Below are 23,612 nucleotides of genomic sequence, written 5' to 3'. Positions count from 1 at the left end.
TGAATAATAGAAGGAAAAAAAAGGGGGGGGAGCAAATAAAAACAGAAAAGTATTAAAAACAAATCACTAAAAGCACTCTAAACTACAAAGACTACAAAGAGAACATCCCAAAACTAAATGTAATTAAATTAGGTACATATATACATACACCAGGAGATTTAATAGACATAACACTATTGCTTTGTTAACTTCTTGCAGTTTACTGCAAACTTTTGTACAACTTTAGTTTCTACTGATTGCAAGGCAGAGGGTCAAATGTTGCTATGACTAGACACACATAATTTACCACAGAAAGTCAACTCATATTTCCATAAACTATATTCTGTAAAATCATGCCTTAAAACTGCATTTCTGACATATATTCTTCATTCCAGATATGAGGGAAGTTATTTATTTATATCTGTTAGTTCATCTGTCAGCCAATGCAATTTTTTCACTCTAATATTGGTCAATAACAGAAAATATACCTGCTTCTTATTTTATTCAAAGCATCATCAAATATTTATGCTAAAGCCAAAAACATTGCAGTTATGTTTCTAGCACAGCAGAAGGAAAACTACTGAACTTTGATGGCATTTTCTCCCCTTCCTTGGTTCAAGAATTCAGACAAATCTTCCTTGAGAAGGATTAAAGAAACCTACAGGAAAATAGGTTTCCCACATCCAAACTAATAGCCACTCCTGGGAACCAATTTAAACAGAAATTATTCTTGTTTGACACAGTGTTTTGACTCCATAAGGACCACTAACAAGTTCACAAGCTTGCAGCACATACAACTAATTTCATGAAGGTACTGGTTGCTAGGTTGCCATTCTACTATCAATTACTTTTTTTGTCATCACTGACATCAACATACTCGTATGTAGGAACAAACTTCCTCATTTCCCTTCTTGCTTTGAAGAAATCTTGCTTTTTGATCTCCATAAAATGCAAATCCTGTTTTCTTCCTGCTGAGGTTTTCTCAGCAGAATGGGTATCATACTGTATTTTGCAAATTTAGCTGGGAACCCCATGGTTTTCATGATTTATATTTCCAGTTTTCATGAGCTGCAAAGGCTTGCGTAAACGTTTTCTAGGTAGGGCTTAATGTTTAAAAAAAAAAATCAATAAAATATCTGTTGAATAAGCTATTTATCTAATTCTGTTGCTAGATAATATTGCAAAAGCATGGATAGCTACTAGGAATTTGCAGTTTCCATGAAAGTCAGTAATTAAGAACAACAGAGAGTAAAGTATTCTTTAAACAAACCATTTAATTTCATATTAGACATTTACCTGTGAAAATCTGGAGTGACAATTTTAAACTATGACTTCGTAAATGACTATCATTGAAATCAAAGGTCATTCATATTTAGATTATCTCCCAGGAACAAAAATCTAGAGAAAAAACAACCCACTTATATTACCCAATATACAATTCCTTCTCTGAAAAGACATATGCTGAAAATTTAAATAATATCACTTTTGATTTTTCTTAAAAACAAAGAAGTATGGAAACAAAACTTTGAGAAATGTTAAACAACTTGTTCTGTCATTTCAAACACTAGAAAAGTTAACATACGGACTCTTTAAAAAAAAAAAAAACAGGTAGGCCAACTATCTTGACACAATATAGCTTCTTGCTTTTATTACAGGTATATAGTTGATGCAGTGATACATAGGATTCCTAGTCAGATTCAAGTCTATCTAGTGTTTGGATCTCAACATCTTCGTTTATTGTAATGAAGCTACATTTTGACTCTGACTGCTGTTTTTGTCCATTTGTCTTAATGATTAGGAAAGTTATGTAGAAAGAAATGCTAAATTAAATGATTTATTAGATTATAAACAGCAAAAGCCCGTATTTGAACAATATAAGCTCCATCAGCATACGAAACCATTTGATCATCATACAGCTTGGTCATACAGCTACAATTGTTCGTCAATGAGAAAACGGTGCAATAGCGATATTGCAGCCATATACACAATACTTAAAGCCAATTTCTACCTGTCATCACTGTACAAGTCATGATAGCTGTTTTGCATCTTTCCCTAGGAGGTTCCACGTTTTACTATATATGATACAATTATGTGGATGGGACTTGCCTTTTCCTAGCCCAAGGTTGTACATATCAAACTTATTACACATTCAGCAGCCTTTAAATGCACCCCACCTAACCAGTTAAGCTTAAATGAACAGGTCTTCCAGGAATAGTTACCATACAGGACATGAGTGTCTCCTCAGAGGCATTAATGCTTTCTGCTATGACAAGTGACTAGAAGCCAGGTGTCAAATTTTAGATGTTTCTACATCACCACTGGGGATAACCCTCAATGGTTTCTAGAGGCTGTCAGAAACATTAACTGTCAATAGCTCTGATCACATCTCTTTCTGATTTACTTTCCTCTCATTAGCATGTCTCCATTTCCCCTCTCTTCATTTGACTAGACAGCTTAGTTGTTAAAATCCCTAATGTAGCATGAGACTCCTATTTTCTGTCAGGGCATATACTTCTGCTCCTAACAAGAAAACAAACAGCAAGAATGCCAACAGCAGAGACTATAAAATCATAGCATGTAGAAAATGATCCTTCCTAGATCTGCTCCCAGAAAACTGTAGGTTAGGGTAGAGACTGCATCCAGATCATTATATTGAATTAAAACTGGTGGACCCAGCCTCCATGTTCTCCACCAGTTCTTTTGAACTAGTTAACATTTAGAGCAACCAGTGTCCTGTGACAGTTGACTTAGATTAATAATTGTATACAAAAAAGTACTTCATTTGGTTCAGTTTGTATCTCATGCCACAATCGCTCTATTAACTTTCTGCAAATTATTCATAATTTTATGCATCTTTCATGTCCCTTAACTGTCTCTTTTTTTAACTGAAGGAAATTAATTTCTTTTTAGTATCTTTCTCCATAAAGAAACCATTATATACTTCTTATCATTCTTGCTTCTTGTTTTTTCTTTTTTTTTTTTCCTCCCTGATTCCTATTATACTGTTTGCTGGAGTGACTAGAACTGCACACAATAGGCAAGGTGTGTACACCATAGCTCCTTAGGGCATATTGAGGTTTCTCATTTATATGTCTATTTCTTCCCCCCCAAAAAAAATCTCTTTTTGAATAATGCTGAGCACTGGGTTGGATTTCTTTTCACAGAACTGTGAACAAAGATAACACTCCTCTGACAGAGGGACATTTATATAACCTCTTTGTAGCTAATTGCCTGGTGCCAGTAAGGTAATGCTATGGCATAAGCTCACTGTCTGACTGTAGTTGTTAAAAGAAAATCCTTCATCTCTCACTCCACTTATTTTCAAGAAACTCAAATGAACTTGTTCTGGTTTTGGCTGAGATGCAGCTACTTTCCTCTGTAGAGCCCTGTATGTTGTTGTGTTTTGCATTTTTGATGAAAATGGTGTAGTAAGCAAGAGGCTGTGCGGTTCTTAGCTGCCCACCAGAGTTAAACCACAACAAAACAGTATGTTCCTTAAGGCTTCCAACCAAGTGACTTTCTTTCTTAAAGAAGAAAAAAAAAATAGCCAGTGGTTGGTTTGAATAGCGGTTGAATAGGATCGTATATACAGGCTTAGGCATCATTGCGTAAGTTATATTTTCTTTTTAAAGCAAGGAGAACATTATGAAGACAAGGTGCCATAACCAAAGTCACGGTTAAACAATAAAAACAAACACCAAACACAAAAACACTAAACACTAGCAGTAGTCTCTTGCTCTATAGTAAGGAAGAATATGGAAGCTAAGAATGTGGAGGAGAAAAAGTATAAATAATTAAGTTTGGGATATATTGTCACAAATCATGAAAACATTGCAGAGAGAATGGCAGATACATGTAATTACACAGAGGGAAAGCTGAAACAGAGGTAATATTATGGACATAAGAAGGAGAATGCAAGCCTTGAGATCAACCACATGTAAAATAAGTTTAGAGAAACAATAGGGTGTTGAAAAACAATGACAGCACATTAAGAGGTGAAATGATGGATAAAAGACAGAAATAAGAAGGTTGTGGCCACTGAGATAAAGGATTACAGGAACATCAAAGGAGTTGGAGTGCAAATTTTAAGTGCTGAAAGTTGGTCAAAACTGAGTCTTGGTAATTTGATGAAATCAATTCCAGTTAAAAAACATATGTCAAATGCCAGATTACATTAATCAAGAAAAAACTGAACAGTAACAGCAACAGAGTTAGTATTCAGGTACAACCTGTTCAACAGACTTCCTTACACTGATGACAAGGACTGAACAGAATTTGGACAGCATTATTTAAACAAAAAAAAAAAAAAAGGGGGGGGGTGAGGGTGGAGAGAGACAGAGCAAGGAAAATTATTATTATTCTACTTTGGCATCTTATCCTAGATACAGTAAAGACTGCATTTCTTCCCCGTCTATATCTCATCCAAAAGCATTATTCTTGCTCCCATATTAAGACAAAGGTTTAAATTCCATATTTCTTTTGTGGACATAAAAGGGCAGTGAACTTTAGTTTAAATTTCTTAGTTGAAACTTGTAACTTATGCAAACCTCTGATCAACTTTTTTAGCAATGTTTCCCCCAAAGAGTTATAGGAATATTTTACTTCAAATATATATATATATATATATATATATATATATATATGGAAAGAGAAAAGGTTTTCATATTTTCATTTCCAAAAGTCTGCACACAGATCACATCTTTATAGTTGCATATGCACGCAAAAACATTATGTGAACATATGTACATAACAGATTTGTATATTCATTTACCGTATTTATATATAACTGGCAAACATCTTAAAGTTTTACAGAAATAGTCTTCTGAACTGACTAGACTATCACGTGAAAGCCACTCGCAAAACATATTTTCCATCCTTACCAGTTCATTAACCAGAATGACAGTGCAGTAACGTTTTTCCAGATTAAACGGAAGAAAGTGAATCTCTAAGCCTGCAGAACTTCTCGCTGTCAAGAATAGTTTTTCCATTGGACTGAAGAACTCATGCAGGAGGCTGGACTGGTCAGCTGTTAAAATAAGTTTTAATGGTTGCTTAGATACAACAGCACCAGTTGCAAAATACTGCATCTGCCTGAATTTAAATATATAAGGATACTGTAGTAATCAGTATTTAACGTACTCTGAAGTTACACTTGTGTAAATATGCTGCAATATTGCATGCTGTATTATTTGCATTCATTTTGCTAATTAATTGTGTTCTTATTCCATGCACTGAAGCAAAACCAGGGAAATCAGACTGTTCTATCAAAAAAACAAACAAACAAAAAAACTCTTTAAAGATGTACAGCCTATAAGCAAATAACTCCTCTTGCCAGTAAGAAGAGTACAGTTTAATGCTATTTAAATGAACCATCTTGCCCCAGTGGCAGAAACTACATTTTATATTATAACCTGAAGTCCTCTGGAATACACAAAAACCAAGTTCTGGAAAGCTTACTTTCTTAGTATTGCTTTCAGGAAAAAAAAAAAAAATGCTGATAAAGTGTTTTCTTCCTAAGATACGAGGAATCTTATGGGTGAATCTGTGAGTCAGACTACTTTCTTAGCGAGTGTTTTTTCTCTCCAAAGCATATTTTGGTAATGCAGAGTACTTCAGAGCCTGACTTTCATTCTACCTTAGCTGCCTAACCTTCTAGAAAGATCATCAGTCTGAAAACTAGGAGAGAAAACTAGGCGTTTTCAGTCCTAAAAGTGCAGGCAACCAAAAGTGAAGATCACAGAACAGCTGAGGTTAGAAAGGACCTCTGGAGGCATTCTGGTCCAACCCGCCCTGGCTCAAGCACAGCTACATAAGAAAATTATGCAAAACTCTGGCTACTTAAATGTCAGTGAATTAGCACCTCCCTCCCAAAATCCAAGAACCACACTAATGAAAGCCATAACCTCTACCCTCCCACCCTTGACTACCTTTTCTTTCCATAGTCCAGCTTGTTTTCCAAATAAAAATAGGAATTTCCCAAAATTCGCATTTCAACAAACAGCTAAGTTGCATGTGAAACTGATATTTCCAAAGCTTACATAAACAATAACAAAAACCAACCAACCAACCAAACAATCACCAACAGAACCCAAAGCCCATTTTTACCCTTTCATCACATATGGTAAATTTTTGACTATGTAAGGTAACAGTTCCTAAACTTGTCACCTGTTCAAGTATTCCTCATTCAAAGTACGTCAAACTGTGGTACAGACTGAATTAGTCTTGTGAGAGTCCTCCCTCCTCACCTGTTCTCTGGACTGTGCAAAATTAAAACAATCACCAAAGAAGTACATTTATTAAATAATTTAAGATATTTTTTTTGACAGTTCTGTTCTTTATTATGGTTGCTTCAAGAAAAAATACAAAAATATTTTCTGATTCCTACTGCTCTCCAATTAGGACTCCTCCTGACCCTTAACAATAATATTGTCTCAGAAGAAAACATATGTGGAAGACTCTTAGTTGGGTTTTGTTTGCTACGCTACAGGGAGAAGTATCAAGAAGTATGCTCAAAGCAGAAGTGCACTTCCACAAGAAGCAAAAACATAGTTTTGGTACACCACTTCATTAGTTAAGGTACATACTTTTAATTTTTATGAACTTTGTATTAGTTGGTTGTTAATCACATCTCAGAAAACAATATGAGAAATCAATATAAATTGAAGAGCTAGGTGATTCATATTACAAATCTCTTTTCCACATGGCCTCATGGAAAGCAAACGATATATCCCAAGAGGAAAACATTAATTTCATAAGGCAAAATTTTGCTCAAGTGGACTTCTGACAGTCTCAGAAAAGGCTACAGCTCCAGATTCGTATGTTTTTACAGAACTTTTGACTGACGTTTCATAGGAAACAAAAGCAAGAATTGCACTCTTTATGAGTATTTTTGAAAATAACTCAGGTATGCTGAAAAGACTCCACATCAAACTGCCATGAAGTCAATACATGGGCCATTAAAAAAAATAAATATTTATTTGTTAAAGTCACTAGGACTACAGTGCAGCTTTAGAAATCATTTCAATTAATAAAATAAAAAATACCAGATGATACACGGCTATAAATAATAAGTTCTGAGCATATTTTAGATGTCAAAACTCTGCTTATGCAGATTCTCTGATTGCTACTGTAGTGACATAAGGTGTGTTGTATAGAGGTACTTACAGCAATTAAAGTTGTTCTCTTCATTTGACTCATTAGGCAGTGCACTGTTTTTACAATTTATTACATTATTTTCAGAACTAGAACAAAAAAAAAAGAAAGCAATACAGTAAATTTGGAGATTTCTATTATTTCTCCTAACAGATAGCTTCTTTCCCCCTTTTAGACATAAATACTGGAAAAGCAAATGTTTCAAACAAAAGCAACAAACATTTTGGAACCATCTACTTATCAATAATGTCAGGTACCACCTCTTTCACTTAAGTTAGTAGTCATATTTACAGCAGAGCTAGAATGTGCTTCCTTCAATTAAGTTGTATAACATCCCTGCAGTAATCTATAAACAAAACTCCATATTAAAAAATACAATTAGAATTTGTCAATCAAAAACATTCCCGACCAATAATATTTTTTGGTGAATTCAGTCCCAGTTCTTCTCTTTACCATTTCAGTATTCTATTGCAGTAGGTAAAGAATTGTTCCCTGGTACATCCTGAGGTGACAAAGCCTTGCATTCCTCTGACATTTGACTTCAAAACAGATTTGCAATGTTTCCTGTAAAAGCTACTCTAGAAATACATCTAAAAATCCTATTTATTTAATGGCATAGACCATTAGCTTTAAAAGATACCTCATAATTTCTACTTGGATCATAGAATGGCAATGACTTTAATCCTACTACACCTTAGCAGGAAAAAAATAATCTCTAAATAAATTAGAAAAGTTTACCACTAAATGCAACTTTCTAATTTAAGTATTTGAAATAAATATTTCTAGTCTCCAAGATGCCCTATGTTGTTTCAAAACATACATTTTGATAGAGTCTCAAAGATACTTAAATAATTTCACTGCTCCCAAACTGCATCAGTATTACACAAAACATTTAAAACTTTTAACCCATCATTTTTTCTTAGAGGAAACAGGGCACAATTATTTAAGAAAAAATGCAACATAGACAGTGGAACATTTGCATATTTCATGGGAAAAAAAAAAGTTAATTTAGTTCACATGCAAGGTTCTTTTCTACAAGGTTATAGCCCTGAAAAAAGGGGATAAGAAAGCCTGGGAACAGCCTGTCCCTCCACACCTCTTTGACACCAAGGCTACAGGAACGGTCTATATACGCTAACAGTGCAATTAACCATACAACAGAATGCAATCAAGGATTTGTCTGAGAAAGGAATGAATGAAGAGGATGAACCTTAACCTAAACACCTTACTCAGTTCACAACAATGTTGTTTTTCAAGTGTACCTGAAAAGAACACATATACTTGGGAAAAAAAGAAAAAAAAAACTTAAAATCTTTGCTTATTCTCATCCCCCCCATCTTACCATCTTATTTCCTTGATATTACTTTATATTTTATTTCTATCCTTCTTCACAAACAATTCTACCAGTGTTGACAGGAGTTGAGACTGTGCAGTTACATTTATGGAAGGACAGTTTTATTTAATTTACAATAAGCACAGGTAAGAATCCATAGATGCAGAAAAGAAATACTGTAATGCATCTAAAAGAAATTACTGCAAGTAGCTTTTTCAGTTCTAGACTCAGGTTTAATATTATTCACACATAAAAGTCATTTTCCCCAGCAGTAAAATTTGATGAACCAGCTTATACCAAACAATTATCATGTACAGCATTGGTAGCTATTGGGTCTCTCTTAAAATAAATTGTTAATCTTGCTGGGCTAAGAAAAAAATCACAACCTTAAATAAATGGACTTGTAAAATTCTCAGAATATGTTACCCTGGGGATTCATTTTAATGCCTATACTTAAAAGTCATTTTTCAGAAAGGGAAATGATCTCTGAAGTATGTGAGTATAACATACTATTTACTCTTTACTAACAAATAATTTATCTGACACAAAAATACAAAAAAAATACACATTTTATACAAAACATCATCTCCTTCAATGCTTTGTCTTTGAATCAGAAAGCCCAGTTATGATTTCAGTAACAGAGACGACAGCAGAAGAATCACTGTAAAAATAATGAATTGTTCAAAAGGTGTTTAAAAAGAAAAGATAAAAAGAATATTACATGGAAATCCATTGTACATTGATGCCATACACAGTACAGCATAAGTTTTCACTGGGGTGAACCATACTTTGAATAAATCTCATTTTCTGAGGTGAATGGCAGAGAAATTCATTGCACTGATTTGAAGGTCTGCCTCTGTAAAATTATTCTCACCCAAATGAACATAGTATCTGCAGATAAATAAATTGAAAGTGAATTAAAGCTGTATAGTGGCAAATGTGTACATTGTGTCCTGTCCTTCTGAAATAAAAATAAATTACATACCATGTAATAATAAAAATAATATAATTAAGATCAGGAAAGTATTGAAGGCATACCCTCAATCTAGCTCAATACATTTCCTTTAAATACAGAGAGAAATGAGAAGGTTAGGCAGAACAGCTTAATGCTACCATAAAATAAGTCTACACAGACATTTTGCTATGGCATTAAGCCCACAGTACTGTCCTATGAGACCTTATGCACCGATCATTTTACTCCATGTTAATACTGAATTTTACTGTACGAAAAATATTTCTGGTGAAGAAGACAAGACAAGCTTTGACATCAAGGTTATGCATGTGCTGTTCAGACACAACGGCAAAGATCCATGAGCTAATTATGGGACTAAGCACATTGTATTACACTATATGGTTCAGGTCTCAGTCTGAAAACTCAGGTATCAGAAGTGATTCAGTTTAATGGGAGGAATGGTAACCAAGAAACTTCACATTTGTTTTGTTATTTTTTTGCAAATGCAATTGGCCACTTCCAAATAAGAGTTTTTTTTTTACTGTGCATTAAATAGACTAAAAGATCTACAAGAGTATGTTACATGTGAGGGTTGGCTTAGGAGGGCGCCTCTCAACTGTTTGGTAACAAAACCCAGTTGAGTGAGACAAAACGGCAGGTGTGAATACTTCCAACTCATTCTAACAGTGGTTTAGTCTAATGTGTTCAAATTTGTACTAGAAATTACTTAAATACTTGGTCACCAGTAAGAAACAGTTCAGCAGCTATCATCTCTGAGTTGCCGGTTACCTCTTCCTGCATAGTACCACAAAGAGACTGGGCTTGCCATGTTAGCAGGAGTACCAAAAATCAAGTTGGGATCAAAAGCAAAAAACATCTCTGCAGTCTACGTTGGCCCACACAAGCCATTAACCACACTTTCCATCCAACAAATTCTTGCACAAGGAAAATTATTTTGCTTTCTGTATTACGGTTTGGAGTAGAATTTCTCAGGTGGTCTTTTTAAGTTCCTTCCAGTTCCAACATATTACTGATGTGAAAAGAAAACTAAGAAGTGTCAGCCACCACAGGGAAATCTCGAGTCCATACAGCAGCAACTTCATCAATAAACTTTAGAAGACAAAAGGAAGCAAACTGTTTATTAGAGAGAGAAAGGATACAACAGCTTACTAGTGCACTGAAAATACTGAAACATTTGAGCAGAAAACTCATATGTAAGATATTTGCCATTTTCCCACACTCTGTGGGTTAGTTTGTGATCTCAGAACAAAGACTAAGACAGGAAGTAAAACAAGAACTGCCCAAAAAAGGTAGTATGGCTTTCATTAGTATAGATCAGTTTCTAATATATCAAATATTAATCAGAATTGTGATGACTCCTAACTATATTTCTAAACCACATTTTCTTAAACAACAGAAATAACATCTCATAATCTATATTAGACATGGACACAACAGACCCTTTTAGATCTTCAGTTTTGTTCATCAGATCAGTAAGTAAATACAAGTATTCTGTTCAGTGTAACCCTTCCGTTGAAGCATGAAACTGCTTACAACAAGAAGTATACAAATAAATAAATACATAAAATTCAAAATATTTGGAATTTCTGGTATTATCCCTGGTTAAAATAAAAAGTAAGCAATGCTAAGAAGCTATATGCAATATTCTGTGGATAAAACAGAAGGAAGGGATGCCATCCAAAGGGACCTGGACAAGCTTGAGAAGTGGGCCCACATGGACACAATGAGGTTCAACAAGTCCAAGTGCAAGGTGCTGCATCTCTCAGTCCCAGACATGAGGATATACTGAAAGAACTCATTGAGAGCAGCCCTGTGGAGAGAGACTTGGGAGATCTGCTGGACAAAACGCCCGACATGAGCCAGTAGTGCACACTTGCAGCCCAGAAGGCCAACTGCGCCCTGGGCTGCATCAACAGAGGGGTGGCCAGCAGGGGAGGGAGGTGATTGTCCCCCTCTGCTCTGCCCTTGTGAGGCCCAACTTGGAGTGCTGCATCCAGGCCTGGGGCCCTCAGCAGAAGAAAAATGTGGGGCTGTTAGAGCAGGACCAGAAAAGGGCCATAGAGATGATCAGAGGGCTGGAGCACCTCTCTTATGAAGAAAGGCTGAGATAGCTGGGGCTGTTCAGCCTGAAGAAGAGAAAGCTCCAGGAAGACCTCTTTGCGGCCTTTCAGTACTTAAATGGGGCTTACAAAAAAGATGGAGAACAGCTTTTTACATAGGGAGAAAGAGGTAGGACAAGAGGGAACTCTTTTAAACTAAAAGAGGAGAGATTTAAATTAGATGTTAGGAGAAAATTCTTTACTCCTAGAGTGGTGAGGCTTGCCAGAGAAGTTGTGGATGCCCCATCCCTAGAAGTGTTCAAAGCCATGTTGGATGGAGCCCTGGGCAACCTGATCTAGTGGGTAGGCTCACTTGAAACTTCAAGATGTTAGGATTGAAGCATGCAAATGATATAAATCATGTAGACACAATTACTTAAAATGTAAGCACTGATGTTACGATAAGGTTACACTTAGAGAGCACTTAGACCAACAGGCCCCCATTTTTTAGAAGGCATTTTCTGCATTTTATCAAAAGAATAAAAAATGATTGCAGGTACAATCTTCATATTGGTCGGTAATATATTGCAAAAATAGTAATTTTTAGCACAAATTTCAGAAGTTTGTTATGTTCCATTCAAGAAACAATCATTCTTAAAAGGAGCACGTAAATGGATTTTACAGATAAAAGAAACATCAAATCAAATGTTTGCAGATACTGGAGATCAATAAAAATGCAAATAAATACTGGAGCTTTCTAAAGACTTAAGCTGCCCTCAAATCAATTTTAATAAGAGTTAGGCCTAGATGTATGACTACAATTACAATTTTTTAGATTGTGTTATTTACTGAAGATAAAATATGCAGATGAAAAGTCATTCTCTAACTATTCCAACAGTTTCTGATACCTTTAAGTATAATTTACTAGTAAAATCTGTAACCTCTGTAACACTGAGGTTAACTGCTAAATGTTCAATTATTGTAGCACAGCTGGTAAACGTAGCTTGGCTGTGAGTGCACAGAACGCACAGGACACAAACAAGGGACAGAACAGCATCAAAAGCATCCACCTCTGGTACCTATGTAATAGTGTTTTGGTAGCTACAGTATTCTTTCTTGATAGTGTTTTGGAGCTGGAGTATTCTTCACATTCAATGTGAGAGGGCTGCTGGTGGTATATTTTAAAAGTTAGTTCCTGCTTCTTTTGTTGAGAAGAAATCTGATTGGTTACACATTGGTTATCTTTCCAGTAAGCTGACTTCTGCTGGTGGTGGTTTCGTTTTGTTTTATTTTTAATCTACTATACTATTTCAACTGACGTTTATGAATGTTGATCTATGAATAAATAATTATAAAATACAGTTGAAGTGACGGAAGGCTAGAGAAACAGATCTCTGTAACTAAATTACCAAATATGCGAATGCAGAATCTAAAAAGACTTAGAATTAAAACTTTTAGTCCTTGGCTGAAAAATAGAGTTATTAAAAGGACGATTATTAAAACAGTGCAATTCGTAATGTCTGGCAAGTTCCAAAAATAGTATTAGACATTTGTGGTCATCCTTTCTCTACGCTGAACCATTTCAAAAGAGTGCCAAACCTATTCTGGATTGTCTCTTTCTCCTTTAAACTTGACTATGAACAGTTCTAATCTACATCTCTCCTCTGCAATGCCCCTAAAGATTTCTGCCTGTTCATCTAAACAGCTTGGTATTTATATCACTGTCTAACAATTAAAGACAGTGAAGACAGAAATGCCTCCTTTCAGACTGTAAGTTGTCTTAAGCATAGAACCTTCTTTATGATACACTTCTCCTTGACTCTCACTCCAAATTACTCTCTGTTTTTCAGTCTTTGCCATTTTATTACCTTTACCACACTTACTTTGAACTCTCCTTCACCTTCCACATTGCCTATGCTAGAAAATCTGTCCCTAGTCTGTTTAAGCAATAAAGTCTAGACACAAAATTATATTAACTTATATCAATATTTCTGCACTAATATCCCCTCATTCTCATTTGCATCTCCAGGGGCCTACTTAACCTGTAACATTTTAGACTTCAGCACAATTAGAATTCTCTAGTCTGCCTATTTATAATTAAAAACGTGATCTCACTGTTACACCTTCAAATACACCTACAGTCTTCATTCTGAGATTCAGAACTATTCCTTCTCTTTTTCAGGTCCTGGTGAACTGGAGTCTTACTGATATTTTCTGTCAACACTTCAGTCACCTAAGTCACCATGATTGCCCCTATCCCAGCATCAATATTTCACCTTTCAGTTCTACTTTATATAACACTTCTTCCACTTAGCATATTATTATCATTTTTACCTTTTATACTATACTTGTCTTTTCTCCACTGTTTGAATAAATTATCTGTAAGGTATTTCAAAAATGTTACACAGTCCTACTTTATTTCCCTGTTTCTTAGCCTGTACTTCTTTACAACTGGTATGCACACAGCTATACACAAATATGTAATACTAATGAAACTGTACAACTCATTATAGTATAATTAGCAATTGCCATTTAAAACTTACCTGAATGTTTGCTCTTGCTTTACTTGCCTGGCTTGATATATATGTTCTGGCTGAGTTAAGCAACTTGTGGATTCCAGCAAAATGACCCTGGAATATGGCAAGTACACTTAAACACTACGTTTTACTAGCAGAATGAGGAGAAAATCTAGCTTTTTTCAAAAATTAAAAAAAAAAATCACAAACAAAAACAATGTGCTTTTCAAGACAAATGATATCCATATTTTAAATTGGAAAAACTATTCTAAAGTATAATTTATGGTATGTTCTGTACTAATTTAAATGAGTGAAAATAATTTCATTTACATTTGAACAGAGACCTAAAGTGTTTTTGTTGTTGTTGTTTTTTGTTTGTTTGTTTTTTTAGTAATGTGGGAATCTATTAAGATACAGGAAGATACAGGAAATAGTCATTTCCCTAATTAAACACAAACAAATGCTTCACTTTCATTTTTCTTAGAAGATCATGATCTTGTTTCCTTTTGTGTACATTACATTGTCCACACATTATTTCCATTCTAGGTAATGGATAATCCACTCATCTACTGCTAGTCATTATTGAAGAACTAGGTTTTAGTATCATTGTAGAATTTGTTACATGGCACCAGCCACTGAATTCACTCATCTGAAACCAGACTTCTGCATTTTCTCTGTACTCACAAAGGACGGTAAGAACAGAAGGAAAATGACAGAGTGCATAGTAAAAATACAGAAGCCAGTGTCAGCTAGCATAGCCCCAGCTGTGGATCTGAATTCAAACTCTCCAATAGAGTCACAATGATTTATATCAGTGTTAGCTGATGTTCTGCCCAAGATTTTAATCTGCCATTAAAAAAATAATAATACCGATGGTTAGTTACTGTAGTATTTCATAGTACAGAAATACTTTTTCTATTCTTGGGTAAAAAGTAGCTGCTTCACAATTTAATGGATTATTTTACATGTATTCAACTAATTGTCTTAATGAAATACAAGCTTTCAGTAATCTTTAAAATATCTAACTATACATAAGTATTAAAAGCTCTGAACTGTAAAAAAAAAGTGACATTATTTAGCTGATGAAACAAGTAACACCTAACAAATAGCAGAATACTAGTTCTGGTTTAGGATGCATAACTTACAGCTTTTGGAAATATATGGCATTTGCTATATATTTGACACAAGAACGAAGAGACTTTTTAATTTGTCTTTTTCTTAAATAGTACTACATTATACATCAGGTTTTAAGATTTTCGTCCCTCTTTTCTGTAGAACGGCTATTTCCTTGGTATCACAAGTGCATTTCCTAGTTTTATTTGCAAATAAGCAATACTCACCCTCATGGAACACTAGATATTTTTTAAAAACTTTGGCAAAATGATTGAAAGAATCTTTATTTGTAGATTACTGGTTCAAATATGGTCCAAATTGATAATTACTTCACATAGTTGTCACGTAGCTGTTGAATGCTACATATAAAATCAAACTACTTAATCACCTTAATCTATTCTTTCTGAGAGCTATTTAAATGATAGAACTGATTACAGAAAGCCTGAATGACCACCTCAGTGACTGAGAAAAAAAAGACAGAAACTAAACAAATTCATCTGATTCACACACAGGAGGCTTATGCCAGTGCACATTGTTGGAGTAATGAAAATAATTCTCTTTACAGCTGCCTATATCAAACCTATTCTGTGGATGAAAGAGAAATTTCATTCACAGCCTATGGAACATATTTAATAGATCAATAACACAAGTTAAAATGTTATGGAAAATGTAAATAATTGAACTATATGAACCCATATCTAGCTTTCCAGATTAAAAACAAAATATGGAGTCACATCACATAAACTGAGATTCCAAATGGGTATTCTATGCCTTCTGTATTAACAAAAACATTTATAATTCTGTAGTTGTTACATCTATGATGAATACAAATGAAAAATTAGATTAACCGATAGTGATGCAAGCCTCAAGGCAAAAGCATATTTTTTCTTTTGCATGCTTAATAATTTAAACAGCAGGATAAAGGAGATTGGGGGAAAAAAATAACGAACTATTAATTAACATGGCATGTTTCTCTCTGGAATTCTGCTGGACCTCAGCCAAACACAAAAATACAAGTAAGGTTCATGAACTCCATTTGATTAAAGCTCTAGCTTTATTGCTTACACTGAGATGGATTTCAATTAAGACTTATTTATCTTCTTTATTCATTATGATAGCTTACACTTCACAGTGCTTGTAACAATTTGGGTAATGTAAATCCCTATCATTTAACCTCAAGGTTTTACATTTTTAAACAGAAAATTAAAATTATGGAAAAAGAGTAGATAAAACAGCATAATCAGTATAGTCTTGTCTTTATAGCGTTGTCTACCTGAATATGCCATCAGTTCTGAAGGGATTAGTAACATTTAGGACAATTTTCTTCAGCTCATAACATGGGGATTTGCATTTTAATATATCCTAAAAGAGAACAAAAAATTATATAAATATAAAAAAATTGCAAAACCATGTGCATTGGAAATACCACAAGGAAAATATTACAAAGAAGTATTTGTCTACTGATGACTACAGAATTCACATAATTAAAATGCTAATCTTTGTTGCCAGTAGAGTTAAAGCCTATTTCATTTTAAACATGTCAAACTTCACCACCTTGTAAATACTCTTCAAAATGAAAGCACAGAGACAGGAACCAAACTATCTGCTTGACACGTTCTCCTTTTTTTCTCCTGTCCCAACCTTCCTCTCTAACATCTATGTCTACTGCTATGGTATAAAAACTGCCATTGGAAAAAAAAAAAAGAAAAAAAAAAAGAGAGACTCACATAAACTCCAACTAAGTTCAGGAGAGGTTCTATCCAGATTTGCTCAAAGAATGTCTGATAACAAATGCTGGAAAGCACGCCTGTCTCTCCTCTCACTATTTCTGGGGTGTATCTTAAATCTAAAGACCATTTAAATTAAAAAGCACAAATAAACCTAGCAACATCTAAGAGAAGTTGGCTATCCACCTACATCTCATAAGTGAAATGTCAGATGAAGACATTTAGGCTCTTAAGCTGAAGAGGTATATCACCATCTCTGCAACAGAATTTCCAAAAGTATTCATATGCTGAAAGAAGTCCAGATTTATTTTCAGGGCAATCAGTTCCAAAAGTTTTAATTTGTTCTGTATCTATGTGAGATTTACATCCTTAGGCATCTTAGATATTCCTCTAGACCTTTCTCTGCACATACACAAGCTAAAATCGGAAACTTGAATATTAATAGGTCAAAGGCAAATGCTGATCATAACTGACCTTTTTATTCTTACCTCAGTTCACTTTTGATTGATACAACATACATCTGAGCAGTATTTTTTGTGACAATATTAATCTCATACACAGACTTACAGCAGGCTCAATATGCTTGACTTCAGATTTCAGAGAGAATGTCAGTGTAGCACCACCTATTCCACCCACGCTCTTTGAGATCAGTAGCAAAACTGCTTCAGCAGGGCGCAGAAAACGACTAGTGAATTCCACATTTATACTTGTTTGTCTCCTAGGCAAAATAATAACAATAATTCTTTAAATAATTAGGCACAAAATTGTGACTCAAGAATGACTCAGAAATGTCATTTTAGGAGTGTATTTTAGTCTTTGTAAGGGAAGGTGGCTAGAAAGTCACTTGTTTCTTCTGAAATACTTTGTTGTAGTTTAATCTCCTGTCTAAGAGCACCTTAAAACATTCTAATAAAAGAACTATATGGATTGAAAAAGAATAATAAAAATCCTTATTGCTTTTTATGCCCTCAGTATATAGCTTGATTTTTCTTCCCACGCACTAGCAGAGAAAGTTCTCTTATAGCATTACTCTAAGCTAACAACTGATTTACTTTATGCTCCGCTATTTGAATACAATTTTTTTTTGTATGTTAAACAACTGGACATCCTGTTATGTATACTGTGAGGCAGATTTAGAAGTTCTTAATAAAATCCCCATTGAAGACAGAAAGAATTGAGAAAAAGAACCTTCAGAGTAATTAGGTAAAGCTGAATACTCTAGAGGTAGAAAAAAAAAAAAAAGTTTTCTTGCATAAGCAACAGATCAAGTTTCTATGGGAATGAGGTAACCTGAGCTGCATTAGTCTTGCAATTAAAGCAAGACTAATAGACAAAAGTTTAATGGCTGAAGCTCTCACTTTGAAGCTCTCAAAATCATTCTATAGTACTGGGATTAACATCTTAAAATGGAAGGTCATAAAAATTTTAGCATGCAGGACCATTCTAAAAGCCAGAAAACTGTAAATTATAGAAGTATTCTGCCTTTCTACACAAGACCAGTGTATAGAGAGCTTTCCCCAAATAGAAAAAATTCTATCAACAAAATATTTAATATAAATATAAAATTCTATCAACAAAATTCTCTCTCTTTTATTGGTTATAATTCTATGTAGAAAGATAAAAAATAAAGCTATTTGTAGTTGTCAAATTGCCAAAGTTTAAGGCCAACATAAACAACTAGATAACACAGTCTGTAGTAGTTGCAGGCCATTATGTGCAACCATCACCCCTCAATTGTATCTGATAAGTACAGAGTTTCTGTAAGTAAGAGTTTCTTTTCTTCCCTTCAGTAGCTAATCACTTTCACTACTTCCAGTTTGAGTTTGTGCAGCTCCAGGTTTAAGGTGTTGTTTTTATAAAAAGTTTTGTTCTATTTTCTTTGCAGTTAAGCAGGTCCCTTTCCCAGGAAGGTACTTTTAAATATTGATCAAGTCATCTTCATTACTTCTCTTGCTACGGTACCCAGAATGAGTAGCTTATAGATATGTCTGCACCACCCAATAGAGCTTAGAGACCTTCACAGTATTGTTGTTGTGAACTGCAAATCTATATGGCATAGCGAATTGCCCTGGAGAATGAAAACATCTAATCAAAGATTATTTACGTTATATGCAAGATCTGATAGTCAGCTACACTGATAATGTTCTGACACACCTCAAAAGCCAGCGGAAAACAACAGTATGGTCTTTGGAAGATTTTACCGATGTTCAGATGCTTAGGATTTAAGTCAATTTCATCTTGGCCAATTGATATAAAATATTCATTCTTGGCAGATATTGGGTGTCAAGGCTTTGGTAGCAGCCTCTCTGAGAAGAGACCAGGAGCTGCCCTGTGTAAGACAGGGACAGTTCCAGCTGGCTCATTATGGAGCCAGCATGAAAACATATATAAGAAAGAGGAAAATCATCTGAAAGGCTGAGGTGCAAGGGAAAAAAGGCTGAGACACAGCAGAGGGAACATGAAGGCCAGAGAAGGAAGGGGAGAGGAGGTGCTCCAGGTGCCAGGGCAGTTATTTCCCTACAGAACATGGAGAGGACCACATTGGAGCAGATTCCACATTGCAGCCAATGGAGGACCCCATGCTGGAGCAGTTGGATGCTTCCTGAGAACTGTTGCCCATGGAGAACTCATGCTGGAGCACTTTTTTTTTTTCCTGAAGGACTGCAGACTCCTTAGAGCAGAGGAAAGTGTGAAGATGAAGGAGCAGGAGAGAGGAACTGTTAGGAGGAGACTGAAACCACCCACTCCCTGTCTCCCCTGTGCCACTCAGGAGTGGTGGTGGGAGAATGTAAAGGAGTTGGGGGATGGAGTGAAGTTAGGCCTGGGAGAAAGGGGTGGGAAGGAGGTAAGGTGTTTTCAAAATTTTTATCTTAGTTTCTCACTTTTTGTTTTGACTGTGGTCATAACTCTTAAGCAATCTGCCTGTCTTTATCTCAACCCACAAACTTTGTAATTTTCTCCCCATGTTCTGTTAAGGAGGGGGAGTAGCGGTTTGGGTGTCTGGCAGTTGGCCATGATTAACCTACCACAGCCACCGATAAGTTTCTCCAGCTAGTAGTGGACCACAGCATACATTGTCATGCCTCTCTGGTAATACAGACAGACACATATTACATATTTCCATCACTTTATCACTATTGGTTTAAAATACATGGCATCTCTATCTAATGCCACATCACTGCTTCCTAACTGATTTAGGTAACTCCTCTTTGTCACCCTTCACCTTTCCACCTTTTTTTTTTTTTCCTGATCTGTTAGTTTATCAGTTTTCCTACAGTTAATCTCTCCTAGAGAGTTCCTTCAGACTGGGCATTCATCTACAGAATCTTCTATGCCAAGTGTGCTCACCCAGCAGGACAAACAGGATTAGTCAAGAACACTTATTCCTGATCAGTGATTACAATGACCCATGGTGATCTTAAATCCAATTATAGTTAATTCTAAATGTAGGAATATATATTTTTGGCAAATAATTAGAGAACAGTCTCTGTGTATGACATAAAACCTTCCAGGTCTCCAATCAGAGGACTGACAAGTTTGAGTTTCTTTATCCTCCCTATCAAGGCTTTGCTTCGTCTTTTCAACAGTAGCTGCCTGAACTCTCATGTGTGAATGTTTTCTGAACGGCTAATATTTCTCTTGACCTTTAACACTGAAACTTTGGCACAGCAAGCTTCACAACTTGATTTGAGCCATGCAGTAAGACTTTCATAAGTAACAGCTTGCTTCTCATTTATTAGTTCATCTTAAAGCACATGATGATTCAGGGAAAAAAAATAAAATAATAAAAGCTGGCTAGCATCAAGGTGCAGTGCAAGAGGAACTAGTGGTGAAGCTATTTCCATGTTTATATAAAATATTCAACAATCTGTAAGGTATACCTTCAATTCAGGGGAACAAAGATGCAGAGATATCTGACCTTAAGTTGTCTGAACCATTACAGATATTCAACAAGTTTGTTAAAGTATAGCTCACCCTGTTCTCTGACATAGGAAGTAGGCTTTCATAGTTTTTAGGGATACATAGATTCATCTGCTTCCAAACTGTTAGCTATGGGTTATTTACTTCTAAAAGTAGAACAAATAACTGTAATTTGAACTAGTTCTTTATAGGTATTTTAGTGTATTTTATTCCTAATCAGCTTATACTAATTGATACTAGCATTCCTGTCAAAAAATAACTCCACCAAGTTTTAATAATACACTCATCAAATTTCCTACTGAACACATTGAAAATTTGCCTTCACTTTTTTATTTGGGCCATTTTTTTTTTCTAGAAATCTGTTACAAGTTTATCTCACTTCTGAGTTTCTCTAAAGACTTTCACTCTTTCCAGAGAAACTCCAGAACTCTCTCTCCTACAAATTCTCTGCCTTTTTTTTTTGATTTTATGTAAGTGAACATAAATCAGCACTTCTAACAGTAAGTCTACACATAATAAAATAGAGGTGTTGGTTTATTATTCACATTTCTATTACTTCCAAAACCACATATATTATTATGGTCTAACATAAAGCAACTGCAAGACTCCCACCAAACCTACCGATGCTTAGAGTTCTCAAACAATTCCATCACATTTTTAATAAAGTTATTAATTTAAAAAATCAATTTTTCATTTGGGGGCCAAGACTACACATAAGATTACATTATGGTAAACACTGCAGTGGTAGTCATTGCATGACTGCCATTTCCACAAGCTATGTTTTTGCTTTGCATTTTTTCAAATTGCTATGCATTTTTTCAAATGTCTGTAACTATATATAGTGCCAAGCAGCTCATTCATGAGGTTGTACATATTTACTTTTTACTTGTCTTTTTTCTTTTTTTTTCTTCTACTTCTTAAAGGTGAAGTGAAAAACAGCTACAATATTGACCTTTCAGGAAACACATGATATTTTCTAAGATTACATTCTTATGTTAATTCTTATTTGAAGAAATTGCAAAGAAAACCAAAGTAAATCAGCCTCACAGCTCACTGATAACATAGCATTACTTATTCTTCCGTTTGCATATATTTACAATAGTCACATTATTTCATATTGAAATGTTGGTCAACCTTAAAGAGCACTGTATTTATGTTAAGTCTTGAATTCGACAGTATGTTTGAAATGTTTTTCTTTTCATGGCTTACTTTCATTCAAATGCTGACCTTTGTTTTCCATTTTACAATCTCTAATCCATTTCATCTTCAAAGAAGCGTATTATATAAACTTGCAGTCTAAACTTAAAAACTCTTAACCTGCTGCCAGAGTCACTGCTACTTTTACCTTCAACACTTAAACAAGGATTTGTGATATTCCTGTATCTAATCTTAAGCCATGTTTCACAGAAAGAGCAAAATGTATTGAGTAAAGTAAGTTTTCCCAAACTTAAATCTCTCCAAGATCCTTAAATGACAAAGTATTTCAGAAATTTAAGACAGAAATAATGACACTGCAGCTGCAACAGAGGGATGACATGGGTAAAAAGAAGTAGTCTAACACTACTGTCAAATCTGTGTCATGATCTCTTAAATTTCCTGTCATGTTTCAATTAAGAATAGGAAACAAAAATCAAAATCTTACAAGGAAGAATTTTTTACTTGTTCATACTGCCATAATGCACTAATGTAAAAAACATGAGCCATGTACATAGGAGATATTTCAATTTTAGTTGGGCAAAAAAATAAGAACAGCAGATCCAAGTACCCCAGTTTTTAATTGAACATATTCCTAATATTCCACTACTATTAAATTAGTTACATCTCCAAAGACTTGCTGCATTTCCATACTGCTAGACTTATTTGGAGGACAGTAACTAGCAGGGTGCCCTGGGAGTCAATATTGGGTCCAATCCTGTTCAACATCTTCATTAGTGATCTGGATGATGGGGGTAAAATGTACCCTCAACAAGTTTGCAGACGACACAAAACTGGGAGGAGTGACTGATATACCAAAGGGTCATGCTGCCATTCAGAGACCACAACAGGCTGGAGAAATGGTCTGATAGGAACCTCATGAAGTTCAGCAAAGAGAAGTAAAAGGTTCTACACTTAGGGAGGAACAGCCCCAGGCAACAGTACATGCTGAGAGCTACCCAGCTGGAAAGCAGCTTTGCAGAAAAGGCCCTGGGGCTCCTGCTGGACACCAAATTGAATATGAGTCAGTGCACTTGCCACTAAGAAGACTAATGGTATTCCTGGTTTCATTAGGTAAAGTACAGCCAGCAGGTTGCGAGGTGATCCTTCTCTGCTACTCAGCATTGGTGAGGCTGGACGTGGAGTGCTGGGTACAGTTCTGAGCCCTCAACTAAAAGACAGACATCGACATACTGGAAAGAGTCCCGTGGAGGGCCACAAATATGATGAAGGGACGGGAGCAGCTCTCCTATGAGGAAATTCAGAGAGCTCAGACTGTTTAGCCAAGAGAAAAGGCGGCTCAGGGGAATCTTTTCAATGTATAACAAAACTGGAAATGAGGGTGCCAAGAAGACAGAGCCAGAGCCAGGCTCTTTTCCATGGTGCCCGGTGACAGGACAAGAAACAATGGGAACAAACTGGAACACAAGCGGTTCCATCTGAATACCGGGAAGCACTTCTGTACTGTGCAGGTGATGGCACGCTGGCAGAGGTTGCCCAGAGAGGTTGTGGAGTCTCCCTCCTTGAAGAGACTCAAAAGTCATCTGGACATGGTCCTGGGCAACCTGTTCTATGTGACTCTGCTTGAGCAGGGGTGTTGGATTAGATGACCTCCAGACATCCCTCACAACCTCAGCCATTCTGTGATTCATATAGCTCTGTGAT

The 23,612-nt window shown here is 35.4% G+C and overlaps 1 protein-coding gene across 2 annotated transcripts in view; it reads right to left on the bottom strand.

Moving 5' to 3' along the window:
• Nucleotides 1-23,612, bottom strand: part of LOC121057126 (cilia- and flagella-associated protein 47-like) — a 302,279-nt gene that overhangs the window by 184,087 nt on the left and 94,580 nt on the right. For both annotated transcript variants that reach the window (XM_040530883.1, XM_040530892.1), the window contains 5 exons: nucleotides 17,400-17,550; nucleotides 16,379-16,467; nucleotides 14,020-14,106; nucleotides 7,144-7,220; nucleotides 4,860-5,005 (listed from right to left, as the gene is read on the bottom strand). In XM_040530883.1, coding sequence (XP_040386817.1) covers nucleotides 4,860-5,005; nucleotides 7,144-7,220; nucleotides 14,020-14,106; nucleotides 16,379-16,467; nucleotides 17,400-17,550 — 550 coding nt within the window. The remainder of the gene's footprint in view (nucleotides 1-4,859; nucleotides 5,006-7,143; nucleotides 7,221-14,019; nucleotides 14,107-16,378; nucleotides 16,468-17,399; nucleotides 17,551-23,612) is intronic.

This window comes from Cygnus olor, chromosome 1 (assembly GCF_009769625.2).
Source record: "Cygnus olor isolate bCygOlo1 chromosome 1, bCygOlo1.pri.v2, whole genome shotgun sequence".
Taxonomy (NCBI): Eukaryota; Metazoa; Chordata; class Aves; order Anseriformes; family Anatidae; genus Cygnus; species Cygnus olor.
Note: the sequence above shows the minus strand (reverse complement) of the source record. Positions and strands in the feature narration are given on the sequence as shown.